The 22,454-nt window shown below is 42.1% G+C and overlaps 1 protein-coding gene across 1 annotated transcript; it reads right to left on the bottom strand.

Annotated features, from left to right (window-relative positions):
• Positions 1–560: 560 nt before the first annotated feature.
• Positions 561–15,371, bottom strand: Plrg1 (pleiotropic regulator 1). Its single transcript, XM_052731258.1, has 15 exons — positions 15,239–15,371; positions 13,743–13,849; positions 12,235–12,377; positions 11,623–11,676; positions 11,106–11,196; positions 10,436–10,523; positions 7,278–7,379; positions 6,332–6,424; positions 4,925–5,074; positions 4,635–4,736; positions 3,806–3,908; positions 2,933–3,041; positions 1,953–2,092; positions 1,334–1,527; positions 561–750 (listed from the first exon to the last, which is right to left on the bottom strand). The coding sequence occupies exons 1-15, from the start codon at positions 15,245–15,247 to the stop codon at positions 691–693; spliced, it is 1,545 nt and encodes a 514-aa protein (XP_052587218.1). The 5' UTR covers positions 15,248–15,371; the 3' UTR covers positions 561–690.
• Positions 15,372–22,454: the final 7,083 nt, after the last annotated feature.

Genomic DNA, 22,454 nt, shown 5'->3' with positions numbered 1-22,454 from the left:
AGTAGAAGCAGGTGGATCTCTGAGTTCGAGGCTGGCCTGGTCTACAGAGCCAGTTCCAGAACAGCCAGGAATACATACAGAGAAACCCTATCTCAAACACACACACATAGAAATAAACCAAAAAATAAACCAAAAAGAAATGGTGTTCCTCTCAAAAATGTCTTATTATAACAATTGGCTTTGTACATTTTTTGAAGAGGATTTTCTAACAAAACTATCATAATAGAGGCTGGAGAAATGGCTCAGTGATTAAGGGCACTGGCTGCTCTTCCAGAGGACCCAGGTTCAATTCCCAGCACCGAAATGGTGACTCAGAACAATCTGTAACTCCAGTTCCTGGGATCTGATGCCTTCTTCTGGCTTTCATGGGCACCAGGCACACACACTGTACACAGACGTACATACACAAAAACAACTATATACATAAAATAAAAACAAACAATAAAGCCTTATCAAATAGCACGTATTAAGAGCAGCAAAGGTCAATAAACCTGCACTGGTGATATTTGCATCTTACTTCTAAACCGTAAACTGTTCGTTTTAAAATAAACCACAGGTGCTGGGCACAGGGAGCAGTTTATTGTAAAATACAAAGCAGCAATGACTTCCGCAGTGAGCTTCCATACATGTCTGGATATCGTCATCAATGCCAAGCTATGAACAAAAGGACAACCGTGGAGCCAGTGCCCACTAAAATCGCTTTCTCTTGATAATTTCTGGTTTCCAGCTGACCGGGTGAGTTTCTTCTGTCTAAAAAGAGAACAGTAAGCAAAGTGTTGAGTGGATCTATCACACATTCAGTTGCGCTCTCATTTCAAGTCAGATTTCTGTTTAGATATCACAGGAACACCAATGCCGTGATTCCAGATTTCATTTCCATAGCAGTCTATTATTTGCTACTATTATTAAGGTATTATTTTCCCAGTAACTGTATTGAGAAAGAACTAGATTTTAAAAGTAATGTAACAATGGAACCATCAGCATCAATGCAACCACACAGAAGCCCCGAGCTGATCACTATGTATGTGACAAATCCCTTAGTACTGTAACGAGTCCTTTTCTTTCTAGTAACCAAGTAAGAGGTGCTTGCTAAATTGCATGACAGTTCTTTTACTTTAAAAGGCATGTAAAAGCTGGTGTGGTGGCTCATGCCCACAATCCCAAGTATCTGGGAGGCAGAGGCAGGAAGACTGCTTCAAGCTTAAGTCAACTTGAGGTACAAAGTGAGTTCCAGGCTAGCCAGAGATACAATGTGAAGCCCTGTCTCTAAAAACAAAACATATAATTAAACTTAAAAAACTGAAAGAAACATACAAGGAAACTGAGCACCTACCGCGGTCTCATCCTCTCTGTAAACTTTAATGGTTTTATCAGCTTCAGCTGTTAGTAACCGACTTTCCGACTGATCAAAAGCACAAGCAAATATTCCCGATTCACTGTCCAAAGACCCAGGTTGTACAGCTGCATGCACTCGCTGAAAATTGTAGCCAGTTCTCCAGTCCCAAAGGTGCATAGTGCCATTATCAGCTGTGAAGGAAAGACGTGGTTAGATTTCTATCCATTCAACAGCTCAGATGACCCATGAGCAATACAAAGACATAGAACACACAAACACACGAACACACACACACACACACACACACACACTCAAATTCCCTAATAAGGTTTTGTCTACTTTCCTTTATGTTTAATTCAGAACTATAGACCTTAAAAGACACCATAACATTTGACAATCCAACCAAACTGGGACAATTCCTAGCATAATTGTCATAATTCAAAGAGGACTAAACTATGCAACATGCTGCCTGGATTATCAACACATTATGAGTAGGCACATACACCCTAGTCAAGTGAGTGCCACTACAACATAGGTGTGATGCTGTACGAACTACACTAACTCACCCACTTCAACAAAAGGGCAAACTCAACACCCCATAAAAACCTTGCTTTACCTCCAGATACAAGTACTCCATCAGCATTCACTGCCAGTGTGTTAATAATTGCATTATGACCAGAGAGATTTTGAATGAAACCTCCATCAGGGAATTTCCACTGCTTTATGTTATCTGGAGATCCAGATGCAAATGTGTAACTGGAAAAAGATTGATTGACAAGAATTAATGGGAAAGTACACTGCATCAAAAAATCTCCCAGCTTGGAAAAATTCCTGTCTGCTCACGGGTCCAGACAGCTTCATTACAATGTTAAGTCCATTAAGGTGCAGAATCATCAGTATCTCCATTCCAAGTTCTACCAGCCTTTCAAATTATTGAAATGCATTTTAAATCCCAAAATAATGTGTTCATTTCTTCAGTGTTCTACCGAATTAACACAACAAATGTACACATTCAATGGCCAAAAAACCTCCCCCTGACAATTTTGAAGAAAGGGAGAGAAGGAAAGAGAGGGAAGAAGAGGGTCCAGGAGAGGGTGGTTAGGGGTGGTCTGATCTGGTAACAGCTTGTGACTTTATGCTTGTCTTCTCTGGGAATCATGACTTCACTGTCCATTAACTTCCTCAAGGATTAAACTGTTCTGTGTCTGTCTCTGATGTCACACGACAGCATAGACGGCACAATCTCTGACAGGTAAGAAGTATGTCCATTGCCCTCTATATCCTAAACATATTCAGCCACTATTACCTCCTACTGCAGTTTTAACCATGACTTGGTCTTACTTGTCACTATGTAGAGGGACTTTCTCCTTCATTCTATACAGAGCAGTTTTAACCATGACTTGGTCTTACTTGTCACTATGTAGAGGGACTTTCTCCTTCATTCTATACAGAGCATGAAGCAAAATAGCAACAAACAGAAAATTAAAGCAAGCCTGTCCATCTGCAGCACAGGCTGCAAGACTACAATAGCAGTCCTGGTGTTGGAATTTCGCTACGACATGGAGAGAGAAAAGCTAATTAGCAAAACATACTTACTGTCGTGGATGTAAGACCACAGCCCTGACTGATTTCTTATGATTCGTCAATGTCACTCTTGTCTTCCCAGCCACCAGATCCCATAATCGTATTGTGGTATCGTGACTTCCTGTAATGAAAAGACACACACGCACAGGCACAGAGAGGAGAGAGACAGATAGAGACAGACAAGGACAGAATCCACAAGTTAAAATACAGTAATCATAAAGCACTCCTCTACACATATACATACACTAAGTAGAAGACTTACCACTGTGAATAATATCCTCAAAGTTCTAAAACTAGTATTTTATATTTTGTTCTTTTTAAAATGCCCAATTGAGGCACTAGAGAGATGGCTCAGTGGTTAAGAGCACTTCTTAACCTGGGTTTGGTTCCCAGTATCCACAGTGATCACAACCATCTGTAACTCCAGCTCCAGGGGACCTGACACTATTCTAACCTATGTGGACACCAGGTACTGAATTGTTTCCCCTTAATATTTCTAGTTAACAAAACAAACCAAGTGACAGAATTAACTTCCAGTCACAGTAAAGTTCACTGTCATTTAAGTAAGACTCATACCAGTTCTGAAGGGATTGGTGGCAGGGTATTTTCTAACTTCAATTCCCTAGAATGATAGTCATGACACTCTAGAATGACACTTGACTGTATCTAACAGCAGTTTTGCAGACGCCTTTTATAATACCTGACCTATGATACATAAAAAGCACAAGAGAAAAAATCTTGCAATCCTAATTTCAATGTCCATGACTGAAATACAGAGTGACACTAAAACACAATACAAGGCAGCAGTTGGAGGAGCCACAGCGCAGACGCAGAACGGTGATGCATCCGGTATGAGAGGCAGTAGGGTGGAGAAGCAGATCATACCAGTAATGATCTGTGGTTCTGCAGCTTGGCATCTCACGGTAGCAACTGCATTTGTGTGTCCAGACAAAGTGTGTACACTGGCTTTAGTTCTCACATCCCAGATCTGTAAAAATATAATCAAGGTACTATGAAAAAGAACAGGTATTCGTATCTGATAGCTCTAAGTCTGCCAGACCAGGGTGTCTGAACATAAGGAAGAGAATGCATAAATGGAGGACAATGATCCATGTGCTATGGGGAAAGACAGAGGCCAAGGAAGACAGGCGTTCAAAGATCATGATACTGATCTATCGGCTTAGTCCCTCAATGGGATTAGAGAATTAAACAGCTAATGGACGATGCCTGTGACAGTCTAGAGCAGTGGTTCTCAACCTTCCTCAGGCTTTGACCCTTTGAAACAGTTCCTTAGGTTGCAGTGACCACCAACCACAAAATTATTTTTGTTGCTATTTGATAACTGTAATTTTGCTACTGTTATAAATCACTGTGTAAATATGATTCCTATTTATCATATTCATATGCAGGACGGTCTTAAGTGACCCCTGTGAAAAGGTCGTTCCACCCTCAAAGGGATCACGGCCAACAGGTTGGGAATCACTGGCGAAGAATATGAGGCTGTCACAATTCAGGGGCAGGACAAATTAAGAGTAAACACAGAACTGAAGAGTGAGATTGAACAAACATACAAGTCATGAATCCCAAGAGAGACCAGGTTATGATGAATCAAGAATCTATTGTTCTTTATGAGAAAAATAACACGCTAATACCAGGTTTGCATATGAGAAGATACAAGACACCCACAACAAGCCCAGAGCCACATCTCCCTCACCCGTGCAGTTGAGTCTCGACTACAAGTCACCAGGACATCGATCGTTGGATGCAAATCCAGACCATACACTGCACTTAGATGGCCATGATAGTGTCGTATAACCTAAAGATAAAAGCAGAAAAGTTACAATTTCTAAAATTAGGAAGACCAACAGTGGAGTCTGGGGACACAGCTCCAAGGCAGAGAGCTAGCCTAGCTTGCCAAGGCCCTGGATTCCATCCCAGCAGCGCAGTGTAAACAGACAATCAACAGCGGCTCATGCTGTTTGAACGCCCTTGCTCCCAGCTTACCTTGTTATATTCAAGATCCCAGCACTTCACTTGTTTGTCTTCTCCACAAGAGAACAAGTAAGGGCTCCTTGTGCTCACGATCACACCACGCACCGTACTGATGTGGCCAGTCAGCGACAGCTTTAATTTGCCACTAGCCAAGTCCCAAATCTGAAATCAAATAATTGTTTTTCTTTACGCTGGCTACTCATCCCCCACAAAAAACTCAGAACACTGACATAACACTAAATGTATGCACATATAAGAACTAAGACTCTTTACATTGATTCTTCTCCAAATAGAAGCAGGAAAAAAAGGCACATTCAAACTGGGTAAGTGTTTGCAGAAGGTGACAAGGTTAATACTCCCAATACATAAAAAGATTTGCTGATGATGAAAATATCAACACAGCATTAACCGTACCTGAGGGAACAGTTTAACCCAGAAAAGTACTGAAGATAAAAGCGTTCAGCCTCACTGCATTTCTAGGTGTCTCTCCATTTCAAGTGGTCATGTTAAGTGCACTCTTCTGAAAAGCTATGTGGTCAGCACAATGGGCCAACAATCAGCTCACTATCTTTGGAAAGAAATTTGCACTTTCCATACCAGCTCAAAGACATGAGGCCTAACATTTGTAGTACGACAATCTATCAAAACAAAAATACAATACACAAAGAGCAGCCTGTGTAAAAGGAATGTAGGCTTATCACAACAAAAATTATCACACTACAATTTTAATGTTGAACAATAAGAAACAGGTTATAGAATTACCTGCACATTCTACCCATTTAAAATACTGAATTTTTCATAAGAAATGCTCTATCAGAAAAACAAGACTCAAAAACAAAAAAAAATGAGGATTTTTGCCAGGCATGGTGGTGCACGCCTTTAATCCCAGCAAGCGGGAAGCAGAGGCAGGAGGGTCTCTATGAGTTCGAGGTCAGCCTGGTGTACAGAGCTAGTTCCAGGACAGCCAGAGCTACACAGAGAAACCCTGTCTCCAAACAACAGCAAGAGAAGAAACTGACTCTTACAGGACATACACACGTACACACAGAGAAAGGGTTGGCCGTAGACACACGGACATATCAACACAGACACACTAAAAGGAACCCGCCCAAGGGTCTAAGAGTGGGGCATGGTGGACGAGTCTAGGCTGTCTTACACTGCTTTCCACTACATCTCTAGAGAACTACGCTTTCATTCTGTAATCACAGGGTGAAAACTTCCTTCAGTAACAGTTACACAGAACTATGAGGAGGCCATGAACATGCTTACAAAACCAGTGGGAATGCCACTTTCCAAACAGGCGTCATTACTAGTTTTGACAGTAAATTTTACTGCATGCAGCCATCGTAAAGAGAACCTACAACATCAATTCTTCTGTAGGAGTAACTTAAGAAACAAACCCAACATCTTCCTTATTACCTTTATAGTTCTGTCAGCGGATCCAGTAACAAACCACTGATTTCCAGGTTCCACAGCGATACACCGAACCCAGCCAAGATGCCCACTGATAACCTATGTAACAAGGAGTGAAGTGAGCACTCATCCATACATGATTTAAAATGCATCCAATTTTAACCACAACCTGGATTTGAACTGCGTCATCTTCAAATTAGTTCTATAAAACTGACAATTATAGAATTTAGAGTGAGAAAAATTAACTTCTTTTTAATGAGTAAATGAATACTGAAATTGGGTACATCTATACAATGGAATACTACTAACCAATAAAAAGCAATCAATTTATCTCAAAATCATCCAATGAAGGGCACCACTGGCAAGAAACATCTACCATGCACTTTGAATTTCATGGCATAGTTAACAACAACAAAAGATGCACGTATAATAACGGCAAAGGATCAGAGGTGGCCAGGAGTAAAGGAGTGTGCAACTGCAATAGCACAGGGGTCCTGATTATGGCAGTGGTTACTCAAATCTCTATCTATTAGATTCATTAGACCTACACATCAAGTACAGACGGTACAGTGTCTGAGAAACAATTATGCTGGCTATCTCATTCCCTACCTCATATTTTATTTTTGAACTGATATTTTGAGTCATCTTATAATTTATTACAGCTGGAAGGATCACTGGCCAAAGAAACCTCTTTCTAAGGAATCTTCTCCTTCACTGTCACAGTAAAACGCTTCTCTTTCTTAATTCTCTGCTCTCCACATTTAGTACCTCCCACCAATACTTTATACTGTATTTTATAGTAGACAGCATGCAGTTGCACTTGGAACCCGCTCCTGACATCTCAGCGAAGTGCCCAAGCCCGCCCACCTCAGGTCACTCCCTAATTTCCCAAGCTCACTCCTGGCTAAGTCCTTACTGTGCCCGAGACAGAAGGAAATGCAGACCCACTTACCCTGTAGAGTTTCCACGGTGGGTGCCACTGGGGTTTGGGCATCGTAGGGGCTTTTTTAGCCATTAATGCAGAGTTCTTGGTATTGCCGGCCTCCATAATCATCTAGATATGGGACAGATCACACAACTATTACGGCTATCATACTGAAAGTTTCAGGCCACTTATTCAAAAGAGGGTATTTGAAAGGTTGCTTTGTTTTATTTTGTTTTGTTTTAATTAACTGAAGAGGAAGATACCTAAAATACCTTTTCTTTACTTAAAAAAATTATAAAGCTTCCTCAGAACTCTGTATGTTCCATATATTTAAAAAGAAAGTAAGAAACAACTGAAGCAGACGAAGAGCATCCTGCACTCTGAGCAGACATCACTGTGGAGTTCAAAACCCAACTGAACCAACCCCTAATTGACCAACTTTAGGCAAAAACTTGGTAACTCTCCATTATCTCTCCATCTTATAATAGAGTAACTAATTATTTTAAAATATGTACTAGCTGATAAAGGCTGAGCATTCTTAACCCAAAAGTTTAAACTTTCAAATGCTCCAATATCCAAGCCTAATTTAGATTTCAGATTGAGTGGCAATAGCTAATATATATGCAAATATATTGCCCACCAGAACTAGCTGTTAGGACCCTACTGCTAAAGACACCACACACCTGGGTTGCAAGACACAGAGAAACCAAGCTGGAACTGAAATGGGAACTCTCCCTATTACCCAGCTTTCACAGAGCTGGAAGGTGCTGTGCAGGCTCTCAATGGAGAAAAAGCATCAACGGTCCTGCCCACCTTTGACCTCTGTGAACTTTAATACCAACTAGTTAGGCAAGTTGTGCCCATTCGAACACTAGTGCCTTTACTGTTATAGCAGTAATCATCTGCTCTTTGCTTGGATTTGAGGCCTGCTGGACAGACGGGAACCCATACACGGTACTATAAACCTGGTCAAAAACATACGGCTAGGAAATCTTCTCATTATCTATCTGTATACCCATAGACAAATGCTACTCCTAGCCCTAATGAGAGAAATTTCTCTTTGCAGGTCACAGTCATAAATGCAGAAATTCATAGCTGTGCAAGGTTCTGAGAACAAGTGACAGGTGAGTGCTCAGCACTAACCGAGACATTTACACCATCTCCTCTAAGGCTCAGTGAACACTGCAGGAGAGGAAGTGGAAAGGGTCTAAGAGCCAAAAGACAGGGGGATGGGCTGAGCGATGCCACCTCCTGAGCCTAACACAGCCACTGCAATCTTGAACTTCGGCAGCTGAGGAACCTGCACGGGGCCTACACAGGACCAGCCCCATCAACAATCAGGTGTGCAGAGGGAGAGGCACATGGGACCTACCCCTCCCTGCTGAACTACTGACGATTGAGATTTTTGGGAGAGAAGGGGTCACTGCCTTCAGGTGTGTCCCTACTGCTAAGCCCATCAAGCTCAAATGGACAGTTCCAAACCCATGGTCTACACACTGCCTGGCTAAACCCAGTAGGTCACTAAACAGAACATAAAGGCATGGAAGTGGAAAAGTGAAGGGGTGGAAGGTGAGAGTAATCAGAATGCATCTTTTTTAGATGTATGAAATGTCAAAGAACACATGGAATTAATTTTAAAACATGTATGTCGATATTCTAAGCAAAAGTCTAAATCTAAATCTAATCTGAGACACTCGCCGTCCAAGCACTTAATAAAGAATGCACAACCTAAAGAATCTACCATTTGCATCACCCCATTAATCCACAACCATATTGAAAGCTATGAAATTCTACCCTTAGGAGGTGTAAACTGGGCCAAGGGATGTAGCTTAATTGGGAGACTGCCTGCCTAGCATGCATGAAGATCTGGGTTTACCTCTCCAGCTTGCAATTCAGGAACTCAGGAGGTGGAGGTAGCAGAATCAGGAGTTCAAGGTTAGCTTGGCTACAGTGAATACCCGAGATCCTATCCTGAAGAAACTTAAGCTATACCCGCCTAAGGAGGCAGAAGGCCTGAGCAGACCTGCTCTGAAATGTGGTCTGTCAAATGAGCTCTATCACTGTGCAAGGAAAGCCTGTACTTATTTCAAGGGGCTGCACAGCACATAGATGTCACCAAGCCAATAGCACTCAATTGCAATCACACACCAATCCACATCACCAGCACATGTCCATAATAACATAAACCCATACAAGGTTCAGGTCACGTTCTTTGTATTGTGTGTGTATATGTCGGGTGCTATCACTAGCATAATACATTCCCATTAACTACAGTAAGGAAAAGTAAGTTAAAAAATAAATAAACTGATTCACTCACTAGCAGCAAAAGCAATATAAGAACCCAAGGACCAGCCGGGCGGTGGTGGCGCACGCCTTTAATCCCAGCACTCGGGAGGCAGAGCCAGGCGGATCTCTGTGAGCCTGGGCTACCAAGTGAGTTCCAAGAAAAGGCGCAAAGCTACACAGAGAAACCCTGTCTCGAAAAACCAAAAAGAACCCAAGGACCGACACTGCTCAAGATGAAACATCCCTTAATACTATAAAAAGATTTTCTTAAAATTTAATTATCTTGTGTGTATGTGCACACATGTGGCACATGTATATACAGGTGTGTGCTTGTGAAGGCCAGCAAATGTCAGGTGTTCCACTCTATCATCACTCTTGACCACACGAACCTGCAGCTAACTGCTTCACTTTTAGGCTAAGCTGGCTGGCCACTAAGCTCAAGAGATCGTCTGCCACCCCTACTCTGACCCCCCCCCCCCCAAATGCTGGTGCTACAGGTGACACAGGCACACACAGCTTTTCATTGGCATTGTGCTTGCACACAGCCGGAGCTCTTAACTGACTGAACCACGTCCCCAGCCCTATCCTTGTACTTCTGAGAGTGAGTAGTAAATACCAAGATCACAGTGTCTTCACTAAAAAACCTACATGTATAACGTTAAGTAGACATAGAAGTAACAGGAGCTTGGATTCTTAAAAAAAAAAAAAGCAATTTATCAAAACTATGTTTTTAGGGCTATGAAATGTTAAGGACTATCTATCTCAGGCTGCTATTTTTATTAATGGATCCCAGGACAGTACTGATTTCAGTATCCAGGTAAGACTTTTAAGTTCAAGGAAAGGAAAGATTCACGTTCCAAAAGCTAGAAACCTGCAGTTATTTGACCCAGGAGACTTACGGAATTCATGGCTGAGGGCTGGGACCGGTCAGAGGCCCCGGGGTGTCGGTACTCACTGCCAGCAGGCGCAGGACGATTTGCGTCAACTCTGCAGAAGAGAAAGATCATGAAACAATTACTCAGCACCTTTCCAGGTATGCAGTCTGTATAAAGAAACGTTCTCTTATGAATGTGTGGGCCAGCGGGGAGACAGCTGAGTGGGTAAAGTGCTTGCTATTGCAAGTATGAGGCCTAAGTTCAGTTCCCAGGACCTTCCTTTAAATAAAAAAAGCACGGTGGCTGTGCTTATGACCCAGCACTGGGGACAAGATGGGCACATCCCCAGGGCTAGTTGCCTGCCAGCCTAGCCTACTTGCTGAGTTCCAGGCCAGTAGAAAGACCCTAAACAAATAAAGGTAGGAGCAGTGAGATGGTACAGCGTGGGAAAGGACATTTGCTTTACTCTCCTGAGTTCAACCCCTGAACCTGGAGTAGAAAGAGAACCAATTCCCAAAAGCTGTCCTTCCATTTCCACACGCACACGCACACACGTGCGCGCACACAAACACACACAATGCTTTTATTCTTTTTAATGGCAGATCGGTAGCATCCGGCTTCTCCATGTACACACATTAACAACCCAAAACTGCAAATGGTGAAAATCTTTGTCACTAAAACCCAATAGTCATACCTGGCCTGATTCGGCAACGCCACAGCTAAAGACTGTGCAGCTGACTCACTTGGCATTCTTTGGATCTTAGTATCAGCAGTCAGGGCAACACCTATTTAAATAAAAAGTTCCTTTCAGTACTATCAGGACCTTAATTACTTGCACTTAAAACAAAACTGGAGGAGAACACACTAAGTTCTAAGCAATGACGGTACAATAATCTTGAATAAGTTCACCTTGTCTTTGCTTTTAACTTTTTCATAATAAATACTGGTTAATAACCAGCTCAAATTTAAATACAAGCAGCTTGGTATTAAAAGCAACCCAAGACTACTGAATAAAGTTAATTTTCTATTGATTCAGACAGTATGTTCACGAGCAAACAGCAGTTATTTAAACCTGTCTCCACACACACATGTGTGTGCTTGCTTGCTTCAGCCATACCTACTCATATGCTTAAATTTAGGTACCTACACATTTGTCTAAATCAACAAATAATACGTTTGTGTCGACCTAGTACAGCCTTATTGTCACCTACCAGGTCCTGGTGGATATGGATGTGTACCTGTCACCAAATATTCAACATCTTGTCCTAAAAAAAATAAATAAATAAATATATAAATTCAGTGAATTTACCTTTATTTAAGTATCTTTTAAAATGCATTATTAATACCAACTAGAGTTTTCCTTTCCAACTAATACTGAAGCCTCAGAAATTAAGGGAATTGGTCATTTTGCTTGTAAGCTGTTACTAAATCAAGAAAGACCATGCATCTCTCCTAGCCGTGCTGGGAACACAGGCCTTCCCATTCACTGACAACTACTTGGATTGTTCTTCAAAGCAAATAGCTTCACATGGAATACAAGATTCTTTGTTCCTTATAATTTCATCTTTTTGAATTATAGACCCGACAGATGGTCTCTCCACAGGCTAGTAATAAACTTCAATTTTTTTCCCTGTAGACTCATTGTAACCTTGAATATCTCTTAAGAATTCTGTTTTCTAGTAAAAAATCTTAGTTACTCCTCCAATGAGCAAGTCAAGATTTCCACTGTAACAGCAACAAATAAGCAGTCTTCCCCAGTGAGGAACCAAGAAAATATTTTTTTTCTATTTTAAAAATTCACATGTAAACCTGATGGTCTTCACCTTGATTGGCAGGATACTGTTTATGAGGATAAGAATCTGCTGCGTTCTGAGGTCCCTTCTCCTTAAGGTTCTCTTTTGAAGTAGGCATATGCAATACAGGACCATACTCATTTCGAAGCTTGATTGCCATTTTCCGCTTGTGACTATTTAAAAATCATAAACATGAAATGCATCCTTAAATACTGAAAACACATTCACCAATGAAAATATTCAGACTGACAGAAAACAAGTATATAAACAAATACTTCATTCACTCTCACAGATACAGGATGTTTTCAAGTTAAATAGTATTTTAACAAGTACAAAATTTCAAAATGCATTTCCACACCATGTATATTTACTTTTTCTCACAATCTATCATAGAGTATTCATTAAACCCAAGTAGGACCTTAGTTTGCCCAATAAACATAAAAGCTTTTTTGGTGAGGCCTCAAGGGCCCAACTGAACTACTGGCATACACAAACTAATATATCTTTTAAAAAATCTTTAAATATCTGATAGACACTTTTACTAGTTATTTAAAATGTCAGACCCAATGAAAGCACTAAATTAGCTCAGCATTTTAAAGAGAAATGTACTTATATTACCTAAAAAAAAATCCACCTTATAAATTAAATATAAATGCAAATGAGGGGAAGTAGCGTATAAAAGAAAAAGCAAAGGACAAAGAAGGGTACTGCGTACAACACAGTCCCAGACTGAGGCTGGTAAGAACCCAAATATGCCCCTCAGAAGTCTTCATTATACTAAGGAGCAAGTATGGGAGTAGAGGCACTGGCCAAGTACAATTTCAGTTCAGTGAAGCTCTGAGAGCAGGAAGCCAAAAGCACATACAAAGTGATTCATCAAAAATCAGATAACCTAACCAGAATGCTCCTAACTACTGGATATCTTAGCTACTTTTCTATTGTGACAAAACATCATAAACAAGGTAATTTACAAAAGAAAGTATTTAATTTTGGGCTCATGGTTCAAGAGGGTTAGAGTCTTTGACCATCATACTGACCATGAGACAGCAGGCAGGCAGGCATGGTGCTGGAGCAGCAGCTGAGGGCTTATACTGATTCACAAGCATGGGGTGGGGGGCAAGGAGGGAGAGTGGGAGCAGGCTAACTGAGAATGTGGGCTTTTGAAATCTCACAGCCTGCCCCAGTGACACAACTCCTCTAACTAAGCCACACCTCCTAAACCTTCCGAAAGAGTTCCACCAACTAGAGACCAACCACTTAAACACATGAGCTTATGGAGGCCATTCTCCTTAAAACCATCACACTGGGTATTTCTAAATTATAACTAGCTAATAGGATTTTTACTGTAAAAGACAAGATAATAGAAAAAAATGAGTAAACTCTACTTATACTATGATCAAAAGCCACTTGCTATTGCCCAAGTATCCTGGGAGTGTCTGCACCACTTTTAAGACCTTTAAAAACCACCTTCTCTCCGTGCTCATCTATCAATATTAAAATTTTAAATACTTTAGAGATTGAAAAGGAATAAAACTTGCCTCTCTTCATCCAAAGGCACAGGTTTTCCATTATCAGCTACAAACATGTCATGGGTCCTCTTCAATGACCTGAACACCAGTGTGTGTACGGAATGCTTCTGTACCTCCTGTAAAGAAACAACCAAAATCACACATCTAACCACAAGTGACCCATATGTCCTAATCAACACTAGAATGGTTATGTGCTTTACATGTTAAATACACAGAATGATGTATACTCCACACTATCTGTAACAAAGTACAGCAGTCAACAACAAAGATGAGAAAGCTCCTGTCTGGCTGGAGCTCTGGGTAAAAGTAACTGAATGAAGCCTAGGGTTGTAATTTGTTTAATCAACATTTACTGAGCTTGTACTATATCTGGCATGAAGAGCATTCAAGAAATAACAGACAAAAATAAGCAAAATAATTCCACATTTTGGGAGGTTCAATGAAAATAGGCAATGGGATGAGTCAGAGAGAAAATGAACTGCTAAATGTAATTATGAAAGGTTTAGCTGAGGAAGACAGCCTTAAACACTGAACAGAGGTATGAAAGACGCAAGCTGAAGAAAACACTGCAAAGGTGTTCAGATAATACCCGAACTGCAGCACAGTTGTGAATGCTGAGGGATTGTGGGCTGTAGTATAAAATGAGGCCTCAAGGCTGGGCAGTGGTGGCGCACTTTTAATCCTTGCACTTGGGAGGCGGAGGCAGGTGAACTTGAGGCCAGCCTGGTCTACAGGAGTTCCAGGACAGCCAGGGCTACACAGAGAAACCCTGTCTCCTACTCACCCCTCCCGCCCCCCGCCGTGCGCGTGCCCCAAATGAGGCTACAAGGGTCTGTGAGGTTCAGACCTCTGCCACCACTTACATTTTTAATTCTAGTAACACTGGGCCAGAAAGGAGTTTTAAGCAGGGCCAATTCATATTTTATTTATGTTTGTGGTGCTGCAGACTGAATACAGCGCCTTGTGCATGCTAGGCAAGCAATCTACCATTGAACTACACTCCTCCAATGTGTTCGTTAAACATAAGCCTTAGACCAGCTGCAAGCTAATTCACCAGTCCCAGAAGAAGATATTGGGCTAGATTAGGAGGACTGCAGTGGATCTGGAATGCAGTGGGTGAAATTAAGAAACGCTTGGGATACGCAAAAACAAACAATCAAAAAGAAATTAAGAAGGGCAAGCTTTACTCGGGTAGAACTTAAATAACAGTCAAACTGAGAAGTAAGCTTGGACCAGCATCCCAACCACAGTGGGAACATCAGAAGGCCCGCCTCCGAGGACAGCGCCAGCTCGAAGTGACACACAGGGACTGCAAGGTTCTCTCGGGCTTCCCGCCGACCGAACCTCAGATTCGAGATGTCATCGGCCTTCCTCTCGCCCGGAAATCCCGGGACCACCAGCCTTGGCCACACAGCTCCTTTCCCCAGGTTCCCAGCACTTTCATCCTGCACGTTCGTGGGCAAAGCAAAGCTCCAGAGACAAACGACTCCCGAGTGCTACTTTACCTCCACCATGTCGCCGCAGCTTAGCCGACTCCTCTAGCAGCGAAGAAACTCGAATGATCGACGCAGAAATCGCCGCCACTATTCTATAGCTCCTTCCGGAGATTGGGGCCTGACGGCGGATGTGACGCCACCCGCGCACGCGTATTAGCCACCCGCCGCGCGGAGACGGGGGAGCGAGGGGGCGGGGTCTAGCGGTCGAGGGCGGGAGCTAGGCGGAGTTGAGCGGAGCCTCGAGGCCGAGATCCGGATCGCCGCTGCCTCGGGGAGGAGCTGGGCGGGGCTTAGGTGGGGTGGGCGGAGTCTCCAGGTGGAGGGGCGGGTCTCGACAGAGCTGGGCGGAGTCCCCTGGCTGAGGGCGGAGACTCCTGCGGGGGATCCTAGGGAGCGCGCCAGCCTTAAAGCCTTGCTTAGGGGCGGTACCTGTTCCTGGAAGCTTAATGCTCCTTAACGCAGAGATCCTAAGCAGTTTTTCAAAAACGATAGCGAACTTAACTTTTTTATTGTATTTGGCCTGATGCTAAAGTATTGAAGTTTTATGTTTTACTCAGGTATAATCTGTGGTTTGTGATCTATCGTTTTCGAATGTTTTTTGTGTAAAAATAATTGATGTAGTTGGTATTTGCAATCTTAAATAAGACATTTTCACTGATCCTACATCTTCCTGAACCGTGATTAAGTTCAATGATCCGTCCTCAGAGAATACTGCGAGTACTTTGAGAAGAGTGATAATGTAGCACAAATATAGCAGTGAGAATCAGTGCTCTCAAATTATTTTTTAATTCGTAAAAACATAGAGGTCACATTTTTACCTGAAAACAGTCATTTCTAGGGTTGTTTTATTTTTTGGTTTTTTTGGTCCCTAACTTAACAGCCAAGCCATCTCTCTAGCCTGAGAGTAGTCATTTCTAAATTTAAATGTGAGTTTAGCTTAAGGACCTTGTTTTTTGTAAAAGTGGCCAATGGTGGTACACTTTGCAAGGAAATACCATAACTATAGAACATATTCTGATGATTTTAATAATATTATAACTTACCCAGAGATAGTAATAACCATAGAAAACATTTTTTTGGTTTTTGGTTTGGGTTTTTTTGTTTGTTTGTTTGCTTTTCGAGACAGGGTTTGCTCAGTGTAGTTTTGGTGCCTGTCCTGGATCTCACTCGGTAGACCAGACTGGCCTTGAACTCACAGAGATCTGCCAGTGCTGGGATTAAAAGCGTGCACTACCGCTGCCGGGCATAGAAAAGAACATTTTAAATCACAATAACACTAAGCAAATGTAAGAAAGACCTTAATATATCTATGGTAATGTAATGACTGCCAGACAGCTCTTACTAAACCTGTCGGAACTTAATCATCCTAAGCACAACTTACACACGGGCTCATAACAGCAATATACTGAGGTAAAGCACAGTAGATTTTGCTCTTCTTACAATTCATGGATTATGACATCCATGTGAAAATTGCCTATTTAGATTAATAGAGAGTTTAGGTGACCTTATTATCCAGTCTGGGATCCATAAATCACACATATCATAGGTAGATTCCATGTGTTATGTAGGAACCTGAGTGTTTCTGCTTGATGTGGCCTCCCTTCTCCTATTTTCTTGGGTTTTTGAGTGGATCCAGCAGCTGCAGCTGGCGGTGGCACAGGCCTTTAATCCCAGCACTTTCGAGGCAGAAGCAGGTGGATCTTGGTGTTCAAGGCCCAGCTGGTCTACATAGTGAGTTCCAGGATAGCCAGGGCTACACAGAGAAACCCTGGCTCAAAAAACTGTGAAAAGACCCTAGTGGTAGAGGCTCATGCGTTTAATCCCAGCACATGGGAGGCTGAGGCAGGCAGATCTCGGAGTTTGAGACCAGCCTGAGTTCCAGAGCAGCCAGGACTACACAGAGAAAACAAAACAGAAAAACAAAAAACAGGGCCACATCTGAAAAAAAAAGCAAGAAAGAAAGAAAGAAGGAGAGAGGGAGGGAGGGAGGGAGGGAGGGAGGGAGGAAGGAAGGAAGGAAGGAAGGAAGGAAGGAAGGAAGGAAGGAAGGAAGGAAGGAAGGAAGGAAAAAAGAATTCCTGCACTGCCTAACATCTTGAGCTGCCTTATGTGGACAGTAGATGTCACTATGGCTCTTCACAAGGGCACAGAGGATTTTTTTTTTCCCCTTAAGAAAACATGACAAATGATTTATGACTATAAGTATGAATGCTACATTCGTATATGTGAAAACAATCATGCAGACTTTAAGGGAAGCCTTTCTTCGTTAACTGGGCTGTTTTCACTCAACAATAAAAATCTTTTTATTTTCTTCAAATAGTGTACCCTTTGCTGCTGAGCAACGATAGGTGAGGTAAAGTGAGACCAGGCACCACTGGAAGGACCTGAGGGCCTAACAGATTTAACTGGAGAATCAAATGACTAAGCAGAGAAACGTTATCACTCTTGAACTGCGGTAGCTGAGTCTTCTCTCTACAGTGCCTTCATGAATGTGAAATCAAGACAATGGACCTGATTTTCTACTTACTTCCTTTGAAGATTTCAAATTGCTTAAGAGACTGTCAGGGCTAGCATGGGGGTAAGGCTGGCATGCCCACTCTTAACTTAGGTACCTGTAGTGTCATCGTACTGGCAGGACCACTGTGGTCCGACTCTTGAACTCCAAAGATGACCACTAAACTTTTGTGTTTTCTGCCTCCAGACGACAGACGCGGAGGATCGTCTTGTTCTTGCTGTTGCTCCTGTGATCTGGAGCTAGTCAGAAAAGAAAATGCCCCCTTGTCCTGGCTCCTTGGGTTCCTTATGAGCTACACACTCAAGAGTAGCTGACATCACTAGATTAACAAAGGGAGCTGTCCACATAGACAGTGGCCTCTTACTCTTCATCCCTGCCACATGCTCTCTCCTACTGAGGATGACAGGTCAACTGCAGGTATCCCAGCCACACTGTTCTAATGTTTGTGCCAGAAGTTCATTTTGGCCTCCAACGTTCCAGGGCTAATTTCCACTGGACAGTTATTTGTGGTTGACATACTGTGCACCCTAATAAAACTTTCCTGGGGATCAGAGAACAGAACAGACACTAGATTAGACATAGAGGCCAGATAGTGGTGGCACACATGCCTTTAATCCTATCGCTTGGGAGGCAGAGATTCATCTGGATTGCTATGAGTTCAAGACCACACTGTGAACAGAGCCAGGCATGGTGGCACACACCTTTAATCCTAGCACTTGAGATCTCATGCCTTTGCTTGGGAAGAACACATTTCTTTAATCCCAGGAAGTGATGGCAGGAAGCAGAAAGTTATATAAGGCATGAGGACCAGGAACTAGAGGCTTTTAAGTGGTTCAGCTGAGATCCCTCACAGGTGAGGACTCAGAGGCTTTCGGTCTGAGGAAACAGGATCAGCTGAGGAGTCGGCGAGGTGAGGTTGACTGTGGCTTGTCCTATTTCTCTGGTCTTTCAGGATTAACCCCAATATCTGGCTCTGTTTTTTTTTTTTTATTAATAAGACCTTTTAAGATTCATGTTACAGTTCTTAAGCTGTAGCCAAGGAGAACATGCTAAAAGACTAATAATTATAACGTTTCCAATTATATGCCTGTGTAGACAAGCAGGGTCACTGATATGGCTTACCTATCTATTCATTCATGCATACATTCATAAACTCACTCAACTGGTAGATATGAAACACCTCAGGTGTAAGGTGTATGATACAAGCAGTCATTGCTACTCAGCACTCCCCTCCCCCGCTGCCTGCCCGTTGCAAGTTCAAAAACCCTTTTCATTTTAAAGTCCATTTTCCCTTTGAAGGTTGGTACTGTGCAAAAGCCTCCTACAGTTCTGTAGGGCTTAGCACAGGTTTCTGTAGCTGATTTCTATTTCTTGTCTTTCTTCATAAACTCAGGACCCTTGTGTCTATTGCTCACTGAGCTACCCACCTGCAAAGGAGGAACTCAAAGATCGCTACTTAGCCCAAATGGCCTTGTGTTGTGTAGGCTGAGCCGTGCATGAACTGAAAAAGTCACAAGAAGAGTGTCTGGATAACCGGGGTTCACAAGTCTTTGTCTTTGGTGCCAAGAAGCAGCTGGGCAGGATGGGTCGGTCATGTTTTCTCTGTCACTGATCGACTGCCCTTGACCTACATAACAAGATCAACTAATATGAAAAACACAGCATTATTGGCTTAGCAAACAGCACTCCCTTTCTTCTCCACCAATGGCAGCAGAGTGCAAAAATACTTAAGTATTTCAGTATGTTTCTTCTCATTAAAATGGAATCATCTGCTTGGGACTACTAGACAACTCAGGGTGCTTTTACTGTCTAACTTTAGAGAAAAAAAAAGTTAAAAGGTATCACCTAAATCTGCCACGTGGCCATGAACATCCATGCCCAAGCTATATACCAGGCTGAAAAAGATGAATGAAAGTAAGAGGTAAGAATGAGTAAGCCAATCGGAGGCACTGTAACCATAGATGAGCTGGCCCCAAACAGCAAGCCAATCAGAGACACTGTAATAACCATAGATGAGCTGGCCCCAAGCAGCAAGCCAATCAGAGACACTATAATAACCATAGATGAGCTGGTCCCAAACAGAAAGCCAATCAGAGACACCCTAATAGATGAGCTGGCCCCAAACAGCAACAACAACAAGCATAAGGTACAAGCAAAACTCTATAGTCTGCACATGCATTCCACTGGGCAGTGCGGTTTAGTGGGCACAAAACAGGGCCTGTTGAGTCAGACAAACTTGGTCAAGCCTGGTACCAGCTCTTGCCACCTCTTTGCCTGTAGGTAGCTTATTTGACCTCTGAGCTTCAAATTCATCATTTGCTTTTAAGAATAAAATGAGCCGGGCAGTGGTGGCACACGCCTTTAATCCCAGCACTCGGGAGGCAGAGCCAGGCGGATCTCTGTGAGTTTGAGGCCAGTCTGGTCTACAGAGTGAGAACCAGGACAGGCACCAAAACTACACAGAGAAACCCTGTCTTAAAAAAAAAAAAAAAAAAAAAAAAAAAGACAAATGAACACCGGCTAGGCATGTATCTGTAAAGTCCAGTTCGTGTGTTTATTCTGTGATTAATGGTTTGAATGCCCTCTGTTTCTGCCTTGCTCCTCTCTGTGTATCCCCAGCTCTAGCACACTATCTGTCCTTTTGAAGGCTTGCAGGCGCTGTGTGGAGAATGACTGTTAAATCTCAGAGTACCAGTCAAAGCAGCATGAAGAGGCAGAGGCAATTGAAGGAACTTTCACTTTCATGTTGAACAAGATCTGCCTCGCATATATGTAGAGATACTAAAAAACACAGACTTATGCAATGATTAGCACTATCGCTAGGAGGAAACCTGTCGGAGATTGGAAATAGAGTCATACCATACATCTCAAAACATGATGAGTCTTCTTCAAGGTAGTTCTTTTCAAATCAGCAAAAACATAAATGTCACAGTGATGAAATCCTGTCCAGATCCTTAAGATGTGTTTCTTATCAATTATATTTTGAAAGTACATTCTCATGTACATTTGATTAGTGCACATATACAAACTTGATTTTTCTGTCAGATTGTTTATTTTTCTAAGAAAAAAAAATGAAATCAAAAGACTTTCAAAGCATGCTTACCCTGATAAAGGAAGCACGGATCGAGAAAGAAATCAGTGTTTTCCTGTATCTACACTCAGACTTTGTTTCTGCAGTCTAAGTTAAAAGAATCTGATATACTGTACTATCAAAAGAAGAAATTCCGTGTCTCTGTTTCAAACACTCTCACGATCCAAACTCAGATCATTTGCTATCATTCTTAACAAAATATTTTGCAAAATTTATGAGAATGTTTCACTTTTCATACAAAACCAGAAATGCTTTTGAGCAATGCACTTGCCGGAACGTGGCTTGTTGACTTTGGATGTCGTTTGAGTTAGGTGGGTGGAGTAGTTCTTGATTCTTACTACTGCAAACAAATGAGCAGGTAGCACAGAAGTGGTGACTTATGAGAAATGACAAAAGAAAACAGACCGCATTTACCGTATGGCCATACTAACTGAAAGAGCCATAGGAAGACTTCACACATGTTAAAATGATATCCTCTCATGTACATAAGACAAAAATATATAGTATAATGATAAATGTTAATTGTGTATTCCATTACTATAATTATAATCTTAATATGGGAATCTATACTCCACTGGTATCATAACAGTGTTTAGAAGTGATTAAAAAATTTAACCATAAGCCGGGCGGTGGTGGTGCATGCCTTTAATCCTAGCACTCGGGAGGCAGAGGCAGGAGGATCTCTGTGAGTTCGAGGCCAGCCTGGGCTACCAAGTGAGTTCCAGGAGAGGCACAAAGCTACACAGAGAAACCCTGTCTCGAAAAACCAAAAAAAAAAAAAATTTAACCATAAAAAGCCAGGTGGGTAGTGCACGCCTTTAATCCTAGCACTCGGGAGGCAGAGGCAGGAGAATCTCTGTGAGTTCAAGGCCAGCCTGGGCTACAGAGTGAGTTCTAGGAAACGTACCAAAGCTACACAGACAAACCCTGTCTCGAAAGACAAAAAAAAAAAAATTAACCATAAAAAATGCAAAATATAAAAGCCAATCAGGGCAGAAATAAAAGGGAAGCTAGGACTTTTTATTTTTCTGTTTGTCTATCACAGCATAGAGAAATGGTTATTTTGTAATTCTAATTAACATCTAGAAAAAAGAATAGACACGTGATGATATACTAACTCTTCGATGGCCTCTCTCAAAGTTGATTTATCCAACTGCCACACCCCGTGAGCATGCATGCATCTCTTTACTGAGGTTTTCCTGAGCCCCTTCCTGAGTAGGCCAAATGGTTTTGTCTGAATTAAACATTTTTTTCCCTTGTACATCCTCTATGAACTCCTGTACCATTGCCCACAATTTACTGGACCTCTGACATGAGACTCTTTTCAGAAAGTTCTTGGTTCCTATCATTTCCTCTGATCCAGTGACTTGAAGAGCCTCCATGTGTCCACATTAGGCCGGCAGAGAAGGTGAGTTATCTGACAGGTAAACAGGGCTTGCTGGGAAGATGTTGCTCAAACGACAAAGCAGTTCAGCCAACAAGTGACCCCAAATGTCAAACATTAACTATCTTTAGTTAATGGGAGGTAACCATTTCTGAAGTCATGCCTGGGAGAGGACCCATTATATATAAGATCGGCAGTCTCTCAGCTAAGTCTGCAGGAAAGGGCGACTGCTTGG

Source organism: Peromyscus californicus, unplaced genomic scaffold, assembly GCF_007827085.1.
Source record: "Peromyscus californicus insignis strain IS unplaced genomic scaffold, ASM782708v3 Scaffold_9__1_contigs__length_137607984, whole genome shotgun sequence".
Lineage (NCBI taxonomy): Eukaryota > Metazoa > Chordata > Mammalia > Rodentia > Cricetidae > Peromyscus > Peromyscus californicus.
The sequence above is the reverse complement of the archived record's forward strand: the minus strand, read 5'-3'. Positions and strand labels throughout refer to the sequence as shown.